Raw genomic sequence first — 17,148 nt, 5'->3', positions numbered from 1 at the left:
CACATCCGGCCTCTCACTCGGCTGGCAAGGCTACTGGGGGCTCTGTGAGCGTGGGTAGGTCATGGCCACTGGCAGGCTTGAGTCTGGAGTACAGGAGCATGAAGCAGAGCCAGGCGAGCTGCTCTCCCACCCCACTCCCATCTGCCAATAACTAAAATTAGGAAGACTTTACTTAGGGTATGGTGGATTTTAGCCTGTTTGCCACCTAGTGTAGAAATGGGTATTTTGGTGACTCTCAAGGTTATACAGCAACAAGATGTAATTATTCATCATACGTTCTGAATTTTCATCCTCAAAACCTAAAATGCTGTCGTGATCAAAGGCCCCAAAGCCATCTTCAGTGCTGGAACTGGGAAGATTCTGTCCATCATGGGCATTTTTCTGCATTAGAAATGCAGAATTTCTCCTCTAGCCGCCACTCTATAGCCCAATGCTGCAGTCTCATGTGAACAAGTGGAATAACAAAATTTATTGTGTATGCACGTTTTGTGATAGTACAATGTCAAGTCTGTAATGTCAGAGAAGTAATTAAAACTCTCACTCTTAGTTGGTATGTCCAGGACTTGTTTTGGTTAAGAAAGGATCTTGGGAGAGTTGTTTTCCTGTGTTTTGCTCTTCTGCCACGAGAGGGCAGCATCGTCACTGTTGTCTTTTTGAGCTTTGGGAACTGTAGTCCGCAGCCCTCTGCTGGCCTCTACCTGGGCACTTCTTGAGAGCGCCACCTTACAGCTCTAAGAGGCACTGGGTGCAGGGTAGTTTGAGGAGGTGTTTGAGGGGATGGACAATAGGGAGGGAGGATGCTGCATATCTATCTGCTGGTAAGTATGAACTCTGTTTAGGGTTTAGGTGAGAGAGGAGGAAGATGACTCGTCTCACCCACTTGAGTAATTCTCAGTATAATTTTAAAGATAACATGGATTTTTGCTTGCTTATTATTTTGTTTTGCTGGCTGGCAAAAACGAGCTAGCATACTTTCTCCTCTGTTTTGGATTCACTGGGATATAATAAATTGCCTTCTTTTTCTATCCTTCTTCCTTACCCATTCTAACCTGGAAGGAGAGTGGGTTTCTCATGGTGTGAGGTTCCCCCTGGGCAAATCAACATTGTCAGTTGTGATGACCTTCTCACCGCCATGAGCCATTGAGGTGGATCGTCGAAGAACAGATGGACTGTGGTCCTCAGCTGAAGGAAGGAGTACCTAACTCCAAAGAAGAGGCTTTCTCAAGCCCGCCCAGTTCAGCAAGAATTGTTTGTTAGGATGACAGATGGGGTTTACTTTCTTATAGATAGGCCAAGCAGAAGAACAATTAAAATTTATCATTTTGAAAAATATAGTGAACATTTGGAAGGTTCTTCATCTACAACATTACAGCAAAATCAAAAATATGTAAATTTTTGAACATGTTGGAGTCTTCTAAGTGTCACCGTTTTCTTCCTTTTGTCCTTCCTTCCTTCCTGTTCTCAAAATATGGGGAGATGACTTAGGATATAAGCCATTTTGCATACACAAGAGGGCAAGAACCTGAGCCGGTCTGTTGGTAATAGGATTACAGTGGACAAGAAGTAGGTGGGAAGAATGTGGGGGTTGAGGTCTGCAGGGATTGGTTACTGATGAAATGAAGGGGCTTAGAGAACAATTTAGGTTAACACTCAATTTAGTTATGACTTGACTTTTGGCATCTGACACCAAAATGGTGATGACATTAATAGGATGTAGACATCAAGGAGGCAGGAAGGCTGTCTTGAGGAGTGGAGAGTGAGAGAAAACATGAAGAGTTCATTTTTAGACACATTGAATAGGATGTCTTACAGGCATTTGGAAATAGGAGTATGACATTCAGTTCAATGGTCAGATGTGAGGTTATTGTTCGGGACTCATCAGAAATTGGGAACATGACTGTTGTCATCAAGAGAAACATGAGACAGAATACTGGGTCAAGGATGGAAATCTGGGATATGTTACCATTGATGGAGTGCAAAAGTCTGTAAAAGGGACCAAGAGTTATAAGCTGAATTATAAAAGAGAACAAGGAAAGATTAGTATCATTGTTTCCAAGACCACTGAGGCATTTCAAAGAGAATTTATGGTCGGTTAAGAAGTGTACTTGACATGGGATGCCTGGGTGGCTCAGATGGTTGGGTGTTTGCCTTTGGCTCAGGTCGTGGTCTCTCGGTCCTGGAATTAAGCCCCACGTTGGGCTCTGGGATGAATAGGGAGTTTGCTTCTCCCTTTCCCTCTGCTTCTTCCCCTGCTTATTCTCTCTCTGGTCCGTCTCTCTCTCTCTCTCTGTCTCGCTCAGGTGAATAAATAAAATCTTAAAAAAAACAATGAAGTGCACTTGATATGATGAGCAACAGGTGATTTATGGAATTGTTGAATCATCTATTATACACCTGAAAATAATATAACACTGTATGTTAACTAACTGGAATTAAAACAAGAACTTAAAAATAAAGATAGATATTGTCTGGTCAAGATGGCGGAGAAGTAGCAGGCTGAGACTACTTCAGCTAGCCGGAGATCAGCTAGATAGCTTATCTAAAGATTGCAAACACCTGAAAATCCATCGGCAGATCGAAGAGAAGAAGAACAGCAATTCTGGAAACAGAAAAACAACCACTTTCTGAAAGGTAGGACCGGCGGAGAAGTGAATCCAAAGCGACAGGAAGATAGACCCCGGGGGGAGGGGCCGGCTCCCGGCAAGCGGCGGAGCAACGGAGCACAAAATCAGGACTTTTAAAAGTCTGTTCCGCTGAGGGACATCGCTCCAGAGGCTAAACCGGGGCGAAGCCCACGCGGGGTCAGCGTGGCCTCAGGTCCCGCAGGGTCACAGAAGGATCGGGGGTGTCTGCGTGTCGCAGAGCTTGCGGGTATTGGAACGGGAAAGCCGGCTACAGAGACAGAGTCAACAGTAAGCTCGCAGCTAGGTGTAACCTTGAACCGGTCGCAGGCTCGGTGAGCTCGGAGCGCGGCCGGAGGTCAGGCAGACGGGAGTAACTGGGCGCTGTTCTCTGAGGGCACACTGAGGAGTGCTGCCCTGGGCTCTCGGCTCCTCCGGGCCGGAGACCAGGAGGCCGCCATTTGTATTCCCATCCTCCGGAACTCTACGGAAAGCGCTCAGGGAACAAAAGCTCCTGAAAGCAAACCCGAGCGGATTACTCACCCTGGCCCCTGGTAAGGGTGGTGCAATTCCGCCTGGGGCAAAGACACTTGAGAATCACTACAACAGGCCCCTCCCCCAGAAGATCAACAAGAAATCCAGCCGAGACCAAGTTCACCTACCAAGGAGTGCGGTTTCAATACCAAGGAGAGCAGCAGAATTCCAGAGGAGGAGAAAGCAAAGCACAGAACTCATGGCTTTTTCCCTGTGATTTTTTATTAGTCTTGCGGCTAATTTAATTTTTTTCTTTTTCATTTTTTGTTTTTTTTCTCACCTTCTGGTAAATTTTTTTTTAACTTTTACCTTTTTCTTCTTTAACGTTTTTTAACTAGTTTATCCAATATATATATTTATTCTTTTTTATATTTTTCTTATCTGTTTTCTTTTTTTTTTTAATTAATTTTTTATTTTTTATAAACATATATTTTTATCCCCAGGGGTACAGGTCTGTGAATCACCAGGTTTACACACTTCACAGCACTCACCAAAGCACATACCCTCCCCAATGTCCATAATCCCACCCCCTTCTCCCAAACCCCCTCCCCCCAGCAACCCTCAGTTTGTTTTGTGAGATTAAGAGTCACATATGGTTTGTCTCCCTCCCAATCCCATCTTGTTTCATTTATTCTTCTCCTACCAACTTAAGCCCCCATGTTGCATCACCACTTCCTCATATCAGGGAGATCATATGATAGTTGTCTTTCTCTGCTTGACTTATTTCGCTAAGCATGATACGCTCTAGTTCCATCCATGTTGTCGCAAATGGCAAGATGCCATTTCTTTTGATGGCTGCATAGTATTCCATTGTGTATATATACCACATCTTCTTGATCCATTCATCTGTTGATGGATCTGTTTTCTTTTTTTTAATTCTTTTCTTTTTTTTTCTTTTTTCTTTTTTTTTTCTTTCTTCCTTTTTGAACCTCTTTTTATCCCCTTTCTCCCCCCTCACGATTGGGATCTCTTCTAATTTGGTTAAAGCATATTTTCCTGGGGTTGTTGCCACCCTTTTAGTATTTTACTTGCTCCTTCATATATTCTTATCTGGACAAAATGACAAGACGGAAAAATTCAACACAAAAAAAAGAACAAGAGGCAGTACCGAAGGCTAGGGACCTAATCAATACAGACATTGGTAATATGTCAGATCTAGAGTTCAGAATGACAATTCTCAAGGTTCTAGCCGGGCTCGAAAAAGGCATAGAAGATATTAGAGAAACCCTCTCGAGAGATATAAAAGCCCTTTCTGGAGAAATAAAAGAACTAAAATCTAACCAAGTTGAAATCAAAAAAGCTATTAATGAGGTGCAATAAAAAATGGAGGCTCTCACTGCTAGGATAAATGAGGCAGAAGAAAGAATTAGTGATATAGAAGACCAAATGACAGAGAATAAAGAAGCTGAGCAAAAGAGGGACAAACAGCTACTGGACCACGAGGGGAGAATTCGAGAGATAAGTGACACCATAAGACGAAACAACATTAGAATAATTGGGATTCCAGAAGAAGAAGAAAGAGAGAGGGGAGCAGAAGGTATACTGGAGAGAATTATTGGGGAGAATTTCCCCAATATGGCAAAGGGAACGAGCATCAAAATTCAGGAGGTTCAGAGAACGCCCCTCCAAATCAATAAGAATAGGCCCACACCCCGTCACCTAATAGTAAAATTTACAAGTCTCAGTGACAAAGAGAAAATCCTGAAAGCAGCCCGGGAAAAGAAGTCTGTAACATACAATGGTAAAAATATTAGATTGGCAGCTGACTTATCCACAGAGACCTGGCAGGCCAGAAAGAGCTGGCATGATATTTTCAGAGCACTAAACGAGAAAAACATGCAGCGAAGAATACTATATCCAGCTAGGCTATCATTGAAAATAGAAGGAGAGATTAAAAGCTTCCAGGACAAACAAAAACTGAAAGAATTTGCAAACACCAAACCAGCTCTACAGGAAATATTGAAAGGGGTCCTCTAAGCAAAGAGAGAGCCTACAAGTGGTAGATCAGAAAGGAACAGAGACCATATACAGCAACAGTCACCTTACAGGCAATACAATGGCACTAAATTCATATCTCTCAATAGTTACCCTGAATGTTAATGGGCTAAATGCCCCTGTCAAAAGACACAGGGTATCAGAATGGATAAAAAAACAAAACCCATCTATATGTTGCCTCCAAGAAACTCATTTTAAGCCCGAAGACACCTCCAGATTTAAAGTGAGGGGGTGGAAAAGAATTTACCATGCTAATGGACATCAGAAGAAAGCAGGAGTGGCAATCCTTATATCAGATCAATTAGATTTTAAGCCAAAGACTATAATAAGAGATGAGGAAGACACTATATCATACTCAAAGGGTCTGTCCAACAAGAAGATTTAACAATTTTAAATATCTATGCCCCCAACGTGGGAGCAGCCAACTATATAAACCAATTAATAACAAAATCAAAGAAACACATCAACAATAATACAATAATAGTAGGGGACTTTAACACTCCCCTCACTGAAATGGACAGATCATCCGAGCAAAAGATCAGCAAGGAAATAAAGGCCTTAAACGACACACTGGACCAGATGGACATCACAGATATATTCAGAACATTTCATCCCAAAGCAACAGAATACACATTCTTCTCTAGTGCACATGGAACATTCTCCAGAATAGATCACATCCTCGGTCCTAAATCAGGACTCAACCGGTATCAAAAGATTGGGATCATTCCCTGCATATTTTCAGACTACAATGCTCTAAAGCTAGAACTCAACCACAAAAGGAAGTTTGAAAAGAACCCAAATACATGGAGACTAAACAGCATCCTTCTAAAGAATGAATGGGTCAACCGGGAAATTAAAGAAGAATTGAAAAAAATCATGGACACAAATGATAATGAAAATACAACGTTTCAAAATCTGTGGGACACAACAAAGGCAGTCCTGAGAGGAAAATATATAGCGGTACAAGCCTTTCTCAAGAAACAAGAAAGGTCTCAGGTACACAACCTAACCCTACACCTAAAGGAGCTGGAGAAAGAACAAGAAAGAAACCCTAAGCCAAGCAGGAGAAGAGAAATCATAAAGATCAGAGCAGAAATCAATGAAATAGAAACCAAAAAGACAATAGAGCAAATCAACGAAACTAGGAGCTGGTTCTTTGAAAGAATTAATAAAATTGATAAACCCCTGGCCTGACTTATCAAAAAGAAAAGAGAAAGGACCCAAATAAATAAAATCATGAATGAAAGAGGAGAGATCACAACTAACACCAAAGAAATACAAACTATTATAAGAACATACTATGAGCAACTCTACGCCAACAAATTTGACAATCTGGAAGAAATGGATGCATTCCTAGAAACATATAAACTACCACAACTGAACCAGGAAGAAATAGAAAGCCTGAACAGACCCATAACCAGTAAGGAGATTGAAACAGTCATTAAAAATCTTCAAACAAACAAAAGCCCAGGGCCAGACGGCTTCCCAGGGGAATTCTACCAAACATTTAAAGAAGAACTAATTCCTATTCTCCTGAAACTGTTCCAAAAAATAGAAATGGAAGGAAAACTTCCAAACTCATTTTATGAGGCCAGCATCACCTTGATCCCCAAACCAGACAAGGATCCCATCAAAAAAGAGAGCTATAGACCAATATCCTTGATGAACACAGATGCGAAAATACTCAACAAAATACTAGCCAATAGGATTCAACAGTACATTAAAAGGGTTATTCACCACGACCAAGTGGGATTTATTCCAGGGCTGCAAGGTTGGTTCAACATCCGCAAATCAGTCAATGTGATACAACACATCAATAAAAGAAAGAACAAGAACCATATGATACTCTCAATAGATGCTGAAAAAGCATTTGACAAAGTACAGCATCCCTTCCTGATCAAAACTCTTCAAAGTGTAGGGATAGAGGGCACATACCTCAATATCATCAAAGCCATCTATGAAAAACCCACCGCAAATATCATTCTCAATGGAGAAAAACTGAAAGCTTTTCCGCTAAGGTCAGGAACACGGCAGGGATGTCCATTATCACCACTGCTATTCAACATAGTACTAGAGGTCCTAGCCTCAGCAATCAGACAACAAAAGGAAATTAAAGGCATCCAAATTGGCAAAGAAGAAGTCAAATTATCACTCTTCGCAGATGATATGATACTATATGTGGAAAACCCAAAAGACTCCACTCCAAAACTGCTAGAACTTATACAGGAATTCAGTAAAGTGTCAGGATATAAAATCAATGCACAGAAATCAGTTGCATTTCTCTACACCAATAGCAAGACAGAAGAAAGAGAAATTAAGGAGTCAATCCCATTTACAATTGCACCCAAAACCATAAGATACCTAGGAATAAACCTAACCAAAGAGGCACAGAATCTATACTCAGAAAACTATAAAGTACTCATGAAAGAAATTGAGGAAGACACAAAGAAATGGAAAAATGTTCCATGCTCCTGGATTGGAAGAATAAATATTGTGAAAATGTCTATGCTACCTAAAGCAATCTACACATTTAATGCAATTCCTATCAAAGTACCATCCATCTTTTTCAAAGAAATGGAACAAATAATGCTAAAATTTATATGGAACCAGAAAAGACCTCGAATAGCCAAAGGGATATTGAAAAAGAAAGCCAACGTTCGTGGCATCACAATTCCGGACTTCCAGCTCTATTACAAAGCTGTCATCATCAAGACAGCATGGTACTGGCACAAAAACAGACACATAGATCAATGGAACAGAATAGAAAGCCCAGAAATAGACCCTCAACTCTACAGTCAACTAATCTTCGACAAAGCAGGAAAGAATGTCCAATGGAAAAAAGACAGCCTCTTCAATAAATGGTGCTGGGAAAATTGGACAGCCACATGCAGAAAAATGAAATTGGACCATTTCTTTACACCACACACAAAAATAGACTCAAAATGGATAAAGGACCTCAATGTGCGAAAGGAATCCATCAAAATCCTTGAGGAGAACACAGGCAGCAACCTCTTCGACCTCAGCCGCAGCAGTATCTTCCTAGGAACAACGCCAAAGGCAAGGGAAGCAAGGGCAAAAATGAACTATTGGGATTTCATCAAGATCAAAAGCTTTTGCACAGCAAAGGAAACAGTTAACAAAATCAAAAGACAACTGACAGAATGGGAGAAGATATTTGCAAATGACATATCAGATAAAGGACTAGTGTCCAGAATCTATAAAGAACTTAGCAAACTCAACACCCAAAGAACAAATAATCCAATCAAGAAATGGGCAGAGGACATGAACAGACATTTCTGCAAAGAAGACATCCAGATGGCCAACAGACACATGAAAAAGTGCTCCATATCACTCGGCATCAGGGAAATACAAATCAAAACCACAATGAGATATCACCTCACACCAGTCAGAATGGCTAAAATCATCAAGTCAGGAAATGACAGATGCTGGCGAGGATGCGGAGAAAGGGGAACCCTCCTACACTGTAGGTGGGAATGCAAGCTGGTGCAGCCACTCTGGAAAACAGCATGGAGGTTCCTCAAAATGTTGAAAATAGAACTGCCCTATGACCCAGCAATTGCACTATTGGGTATTTACCCTAAGGATACAAACGTAGTGATCCAAAGGGGCACATGCACCTGAATGTTTATAGCAGCAATGTCCACAATAGCCAAACTATGGAAAGAACCTAGATGTCCATCAACAGATGAATGGATCAAGAAGATGTGGTATATATACACAATGGAATACTATGCAGCCATCAAAAGAAATGAAATCTTGCCATTTGCGACAACATGGATGGAACTAGAGCATATCATGCTTAGTGAAATGTCAAGCAGAGAAAGACAACTATCATATGATCTCCCTGATATGAGGAAGTGATGATGCAACATAGGGGCTTAAGTTGGTAGGAGAAGAATAAATGAAACAAGATGGGATTGGGAGGGAGACAAACCATAAGTGACTCTTAATCTCACAAAACAAACTGAGGGTTGCTGGGGGGAGGGGGTTGGGGAGAAGGGGGTGGGATTATGGACATTGGGGAGGGTATGTGCTTTGGTGAGTGCTGTGAAGTGTGTAAACCTGGTGATTCACAGACTTGTACCCCTGTGGATAAAAATATATGTTTATAAAAAATAAAAAATTTAAAAAAAAGAATAAGAAATATGTGAAAAAAATAAAGATAAAAAGAAAAATAAAATAAAGTTTTAAAAAAGTTTTTAAGAAAGAATTCATGGTTGGGACGCCTGAGTGGCTCAGCGGGTTAAGCCTCTGCCTTCAGCTCAGGTCATGATCTCAGGGTCCTGGGATCAAGCCTCGAATCAGGCTCTCTGCTCAGCAGGAAGCCTGCTTCCCCCTCTCTGCCTGGCTCTCTGCCTACTTGTGATCTCTCTCTCCCTGTCAAATAAATAAATAAAATCTTTGGGGAAAAAAAAAAGAATTCATGGTCAATCGTGCCATAAGCATCGACTGTTCTAGTGACATAATGGATTGAGAGGGGTCTGTTAGATTTATCAACATGAGTATCTCCTTTATCACCTTTAGAGGAGCAAATCTAGTAGAATATTGAGGGTGGAAGCCAAAACCAATGGGTCGAACAATGAATGGGGATGGAGAAAGAACCAGAGCATATCGATGTAGGCTGGCTTATAACAATAGGCATTGCCTACTTCTGGTTCTGCCTGCCTCTGCAGATTCACTTCTTTGCCCCCCATTTTTTTTTCCTGGAATGTCCATCTTTTTTCTCCTTTCTCCATATTAGACAAAATCTTTCTCCATATTTAGCCCTTTATCCTGAAGTCCTGGCTCAGTAACTTGGTCATAGCAGGGACTGGGGAATAACTCCTGAATGAAGGGATGAATGAACCCAGGGATAGATGACTCGAGAGTGAGGCCCTCCCTCTGGAAGCACTAATGCAGAACGATCTCATTTGGAAGATTCTGGTTTGGGATATGACTAGATAGGAAGAAAACATGGAATTCTGGACAAGGTGGAGTCAGGTGCTAGCATCAAGAAAGAGTAAAGAAGAGAGAAACAGTAACATTTAATGAAGCTGGTTCCATCGTATAGCCTTTAACAATAAGAACCTTGCCCAAGGTGACGTGATTGCAGAGCTATGAACCCATCTGAATCAAGATCATACTGGTGAGTTTACTGTATCGGAAACCAAAGTTTGCCCTAAGTTACACAGCCCCAAAACAACAACAGAAAAGCAAGATAGAATCAGGAAGCCTATGGGACGGCTGGAGCATGTAGACGTTTGAAGAAATGGTGCACAGCAAGGCAGGGCTGGGTTTTCAGCTGGAGATGGCTCTCTAGGTATTAATGGATGCAAAATCTGCCAGGTGGATCCGACAAGCATGAGCCAGCCACAGGAAGACAGCCTTCTACTGAACCTAGCTCGCAGAGGCTGCTGTGGAAACCAGATCAACTCTTCCTAAATCCACAGCGAGGAACTGCAAACTTTTGCTCATGGGAAAGCAAGGATCCTTCTTCCCCCATAATTACATTGTCCAGCATAATCCTAAGAGTGCTTATTGGGTCATTTCTCATCCTAGCTAATGTTTGCTGAAGCTCTTTAGGTGACAGGTACTGTGCTAAGTACCTCCCCTGAATCATCTTAAATTATCTTTATAGCAACCCCTGAGTTGGGTACCAGTGCTGTTTGTAAAACTGCAGAGGCAAAGGCTGAGGCTTGTAACTTATCCAACATCACACAGCAAGGATGTGACCAAGATGGAATGTGAACTCCGATCTGCCTAATACTAGAGTCTGCATTCCTAACTCTCAGGTTCCCATGGGGTGTGAGGAAAGAGAGTTGATTCAGATTTCTGTGGCATCCAGCCCTCTCTACAGTGTAGGCGGATGGGGCAGATCTACCGTCTTTGCATCCGTGACTCGTCCTTTTTCTGTTACTCCTTTGAGGACCAAACTCTAACTCTTTACTGTTGTTGATACCTCCAGTACAGTTCCTAGTGGCCTTGGAGTCATTCTGTCCCTTCAGTGTGACTTTGTAAATATTAATTCTGATGCCTAAGGTTTATGAAATGCTATGCCTTTTGGAGACCCCTCCCACCATCACCCTTCATGGAGAGATGTGTCCTGCCCACCTGGCAAAATCCTCAGGACAGAGTGCTGGTATCCTCTCTAGAAGGACCTTTGTTCTGATGTCGTGTCCACTCTAGCAGCACATGGTGACCAAATCCGCATGTTACCCAGCCCAGGGCTTGCAGATACGGGCAGGGAAAGTGATTTCCCTTGGCTGGAGAGACAAGGGGAAATGCACATAGAAAAGCGAGTCAGGGGGTTCCTGGGTGGCTCAGTTGGTTAGGCAACTGCCTTCGGCTCAGGTCATGATCCCAGGGTCCTAGGATCAAGCCCTAAGTCGGGCTCCTTGCTTGGCAGGGTGCCTGTTTCTCCCTCTCCCTCTGCCTGCTGCTCTGCCTGCTTGTGTTCTCTCTCACTCTCTGTCAAATAAATAAATGAAATTTAAAAAAAAAAAAAAGAAAAAAAAGAAAAGCGAGTCAGGGCTACCCTTTGAGTTGGTATTTCTGAAAACGTATTTCTTGGTAAGCCTTGTAATTAATCATCATACTTAAAATATTGCAACTGTTGTTCCTGCTTTGAGCTGTTGTACACATTTCATTACGAGTGTGATTTTTTTTTTTTTGCTTTGTTTTCTTTTCACTTCTTTCAACAGGATGCGAATGGCTGACAAAACTCGACTTGACTGTAAATTTCATTGGAGAGTTGAGCAGCATTAAAACCCTACAGCACAATATCCACCTGAAGGAGCTCTTTCTCATGGGTAACCCGTGTGCTGACTTTGACGGCTATAGGCAGTTCGTGGTGGCAACCCTTCAGCAATTAAAGGTATGCTCATATTAATGATGCAGAAATCTCAGAGAAATGAAAACAAGCAACGTGTTATAATGCATGTTTTTTCACAGCATTGTCAGGGAATGTGTGGTTTTAGAGAACGGAATATTCCAGAAAATCAGAACTAATCCTTCTGTTTACTGAAACTTTGAAGTTGTTTTAATGGATTTAATAAACTTTTGGAAAATAAATACATTTCTCCTTTCTCATTCAAAACACAACAGGGCTTAGCTGAACTATTTCTTGATGAATGCAAACATACTCATGGAGGGCATTCATCATTACTAATAGCAAACTGAGAGCTGAGAGTTTTTGAGGTGATGAGCTGTGTACCTCTGTATTGCATTTTCTTAAACTACTGTGCTTCTACAACTTTCTTGCATTGATTTCCCTTAGCTCATTCTCTCTGCTAGTGGTTCTCAGACTTTGCTACTCTTTGGAATTCTTCGGTGGTGTTTGCTGAGCCACACCCCAGAGTTTCTGATTCATTGGTCTGATGTAGCACCCAGGATTTTCCATTTCTAACAAAATCTCCACTGGCACTGATGCTGCTGGTCCAGGGACCTCACTGGAGAGCCTTCGCTCTATGTGTTAACCTGTTATGCCGTATCTCCCCTCACCTAATGTTTCTGAAGCCTGGGGAAAAACAGATAGTTTCTAGAGAAATCATGTACCTGATTATATTCAACTAGTAATGCTAATTTTCATGTAATTCCAAGAGTTTCTGACCTGCATGAGTCCCATATGCTTCTGCAAGAAAATGCAAGAATGCATTGACTTCGTGATAGACATTTTCTTTTATTCTCAGAGGACATTTGGTTTTAGACGGCTGTGTTCTGCATAGTCGAGGTTGATGGATTTATGGAACACATTTCTTCTAATGTAATTTTTTTTTTTTTTTGATTAAGAGAATGAGTGACTCAGGTAATTGAATCTGGAATATATATTTAGAATAAAATGATATATTAGCTCAAGCATAACCCAAGCTGATCATCATTATATGCTGACGTACTAAAAACATGAATGATGAGAACCAGAATATCATAGAAATGGATCCTGTAGCGTACCACTGTGAGCCACTTCCCTGGAAGCATGCAGGGGCCCCTGTTGCCACTGTGCATTCAAGCCGGCAGCTGTGACAGCTGTTGGCCAGGTGCCTGAAACCTGCAGCCCATGTGAGTCCTTATATCCAGAATGTACTGCAAATTGTTTTTCCAAATATCAACATTATAATTTTGACGTATAATTTCACTGATCCTGATTAATTTTTTAAATTTGTGTTTTACCCAATCTTTGTATGATTTTCCTTTTGTATTTGTTTCCTACTGTTGTGGTACTGAGTTGCTATAAACATAGTAGCTTAAAACAACACAAATTTGTGCTCTTACCATTCTGGAGTCAGATGTCTAAAATTAAGGTGTTGGCAGGGCTGTGTTCCTTCTGCTGACCTCAGGGGAGAATTCATTTCGCTGCATTTTGAGCTTCTAAAAGCATCTACTTTTTTGAGCTCATAGCCCCTACCTTTATCTACAAAGCCAACTGTGTATGTCTTTTAAGCTCTCCCTGACTCTGACCCTGACTCTTTCTTCCTGATCTCTTTCTTTCCCTTATAAGGACACTTGTGATTACACTGGGCCCATCCAGATAATTGTTCCAATATTTCAGCTTGGAAAATCACCATAAAAACTCCAGATATAAATAATGACTGTAACAGTTAACAATATAGTGTGTTCGATTTTGTTGTTAAGGTTAGAACACGTGCCTGTTTGTATTAGAGCCCAACTTTGTGTAACATACCAGGCCCTTTTTTGTAGAGAGCATTTGCGAAGTGTCATTGTTGTACTTGGAGCTGTGGTTTGACTTGAGAATTTGGCGTTGCTGGTAGAGTGCCAAGTTATAAAATCAATATATTTTGAGAGCTTGTCATTAATAATTGGTTTCAACAGAAGACGTACCTATTATTTTACCAGTAAAGATACTTTGTAACTCGGGGCGCCTGGGTGGCTCAGTGGGTTAAGCCGCTGCCTTCGGCTCAGGTCATGATCTCAGGGTCCTGGGATTGGGTCCTGCATCGGGCTCTCTGCTCAGCAGGGAGCCTGCTTCCTCCTCTCTCTCTCTCTGCCTGCCTCTCTGCCTACTTGTGATCTCTCTCTGTCAAATAAATAAATAAAATCTTTAAAAAAAAGATACTTTGTAACTCTGTTAATTGAACTAAATAAATGATTTTGATCAAAGTTCCTGATGGTTCCCATTAATTACTGTGCTTATCACTATGGTATACTACTTATTGTTTCTAAATTCACAATATTCCAATCAAAGTCAACTTGGGGCTGATTCATATTGTGACTTTTGAATAATTGTACCATGTTCATTGTTTTTTATTCAAGTGGTTGGATGGTAAGGAAATAGAGCGATCAGAAAGGATTCAGGCATTGCAGAATTTTCCAGTAATTGAACAACAAATCAGAGAGCAAGAGAAAGCTTATTGCCTCAAAAGAGCCAAAGACAAGGAAGAGGCTCAGAGGAACCTGCGGGAAGAGGAGGAAAAGGAAGCGAAGGCGAGAAGTTACCCGGGCTTTGAGGGACAGAGGTATGCAGACATCAGTGCTACTTTACGCGCAACCGAAGTATGAGAGTTTACTTTCTCCTCAACTTTGGTTAAAAGCAGCAAACTATTCTCACTTCCCAAAGTGTTCATGGTATCCTATTTCAGATGACTGATTTGAAGAGTAAATTGTGATGTGAATTTCGGAGGAAAGAGTGGGAACGTCTCATTATTTGGGTCAATTCTCTGAGGTTTTCCTTCCTTATGAAAAAAATGCCTTTCCAAGCTGGCAAATTTAATTTGCATTTAAAATTATCCTGCAGACAAATCTCTCTAAGATGTACAGGAAAGATGAATGAACAGGTGTACTTTGATTTATAATAGTGGGGATATTTTAGAAAAGTTAAATGTAAGTCACATTATTATAAGTCAAATAATTTTGATTGCATCATAAAATATTCTGTTTTTTGAATTATATAATGAATATATTTTAATGTGATTAATAAGCCTCTAAATTGGTCTTTTATACAAGCATGAATTTTTCACACTCGTTTATTTTAAATGAATTGCAGCTATAGTCAGTTGATTTGATTCCATATAGTGAAAGCTTTAAATATTTTGAAAACAGAATCTCTTAATCTTAGAAAATTTTAAGATATTTGAGGCATAAATAAATATTTTGAAAATTAATAGACACTATAGTTCTTCCCAGATTTAATAAATATCAATAGTTTACATGTTTGCTTTGGATCTTTTTAAAAGTGAGAAATAAAATATCCCCGAGAGTCTATGCTCTTTTCTTTTCATCTTCAGTGGGTCTGCCATCCTGAAAGTTAAGTGCATATGTGGTATATGTGATCCCATCCGTATATATATTTGAAATATATTTACAGTGTAATTATGCTTCCTTGAACAAGAGTGGCTGTGTGTGTGTGGTTTTTTTTTTTTTGGCATAAACAATATCTTTCTACAACTTTGCTCTTCCTTCAGTGTTACGTGTTTGAAATTTTTGCATAGAAAGACAGGTAGAGCTATTGATTCATTCTAACTGGGGAATAACATTCCACTGGATGAATAACTCAGTTTATCCCCGATGGTGATGTTCAAAATATCTGACAGCTGGTAACCCATTGGCCCTGCTGGATCAGAATGTGCACTGGCTCTCACTGCCTGCATGGCCCTCCTGGTGGAACTCAGCAGATCAGCCCCGGCCAGCCATCCCTCATCAGATGGTCATTTAGATGGTTTCCCTGCTTTCATTTCCTTCAGACAATGTTGCACATGTCTCCTCCTGCAGGTATGAAAGCTTCTCTAGCGTGTTCAGCAGAGACGTTTCCACATCCTCAATTAGGAGCTTCCTCCCCCCCCCCCCGTATATTCATTGCCCAATTTTCTTGTTTGTTTTTAATTTTTTAAATTCATTTGACACAGAGAGAGAGAGAGAACAAGCATGGGGAGCAGCAGGTAGAGGGAGAGGGAGAAGGAGGCTCCCCACTGAGCAAAGATCCTGATTCGAGACTTGATCCCAGGACCCTGGAATCATGACCTGAGCGGAAGGCAGCTGCTTAACTGACTGGGCCACCCAGGCGCCCCTCATTGCCCAATTTTCTAAACAGCATTAATTTATACGCCTATATCAACAGTATAGGAGAGTTCCTAATCCTTGCCAACACTAGATAATATGATGTTTTAAAACACGGACCAATCGTGTTGGTTGTTAAATACCACTTAACATTTTATTTAACTTGCATTCCTAAAAATTATTAGTGAGTTTCTGTATCTTAGATGTCTGCCTCTGTTTTTATTGGCTATCCATAGTTGTTCTCTTCAGGTCCTCTGCCTATTTTAAGTAAGTTGTAAGGTTTTTTCCTTATTGATTTGTAGTTCTTTTATATTCTAGGTGCAATTCTTTAGCAGTTACGTGTTTTGCAAATATCTTCTTCCAGCCTTCGAATTATCTTTAATTTTTATGAGTGCTTCTGTTTTATAGAATTCAAAAATAGTAATGTAGTTGTTTATTTTTGTAATTTTTGGACTCATTTGTGGAAAATTTCCATTACTCCAATGTCTTATCTGTCTATGGGAAATTAACCTTCGACTACAGTGTGGGGTAGGGTACCAGTTGTTTTCCATCTGGGTAGCCAGTTGTCTGCGCTATTATAAAGATGCTATTCTTCTGATCTGTAACACCACCCTTACCATGTACCCTCTACTCATGTACTCATGGGTCCATTTCTGGGCTCCCTAGACTGCATCATGGATGCACCTTCACATCTTTTTAATATCTGTAGATTTATGGTAAATCTTGATATTTGGTAGGAGGTATTCCCATTTTTCAAATTAATCTCAGCTGTTCTTAGCTCTTTAGTTTTCTGTAAGTTTAGAATCTGCTATTCAAATTCCCTAAAAATCCCTAGTGTAATTTTGATTGAAATTGCATTTAATTTATATGTTAATTAGGGGAAAGTTGACATCTTCCTGACTTTGATCCTTCCTTGCTGAACTTTGAATAGCTTTCTCTGTTTATTTAGACCTTCTTCTGAGTCCTTCAATAAGGTTTTGTAATTTTCTCC

The 17,148-nt window shown here is 40.7% G+C and overlaps 1 protein-coding gene across 2 annotated transcripts in view; it reads left to right on the top strand.

Annotated features, from left to right (window-relative positions):
• The window catches only part of LRRC6 (leucine rich repeat containing 6), a 78,335-nt gene that overhangs the window by 16,242 nt on the left and 44,945 nt on the right, over window positions 1-17,148 (top strand). For both annotated transcript variants that reach the window (XM_032316602.1, XM_032316601.1), the window contains exons 4-5: window positions 11,852-12,024; window positions 14,418-14,620. In XM_032316602.1, coding sequence (XP_032172493.1) covers window positions 11,852-12,024; window positions 14,418-14,620 — 376 coding nt within the window. The remainder of the gene's footprint in view (window positions 1-11,851; window positions 12,025-14,417; window positions 14,621-17,148) is intronic.

Source organism: Mustela erminea, chromosome 16, assembly GCF_009829155.1.
Source record: "Mustela erminea isolate mMusErm1 chromosome 16, mMusErm1.Pri, whole genome shotgun sequence".
Taxonomy (NCBI): Eukaryota; Metazoa; Chordata; class Mammalia; order Carnivora; family Mustelidae; genus Mustela; species Mustela erminea.
Note: the sequence above shows the minus strand (reverse complement) of the source record. Positions and strands in the feature narration are given on the sequence as shown.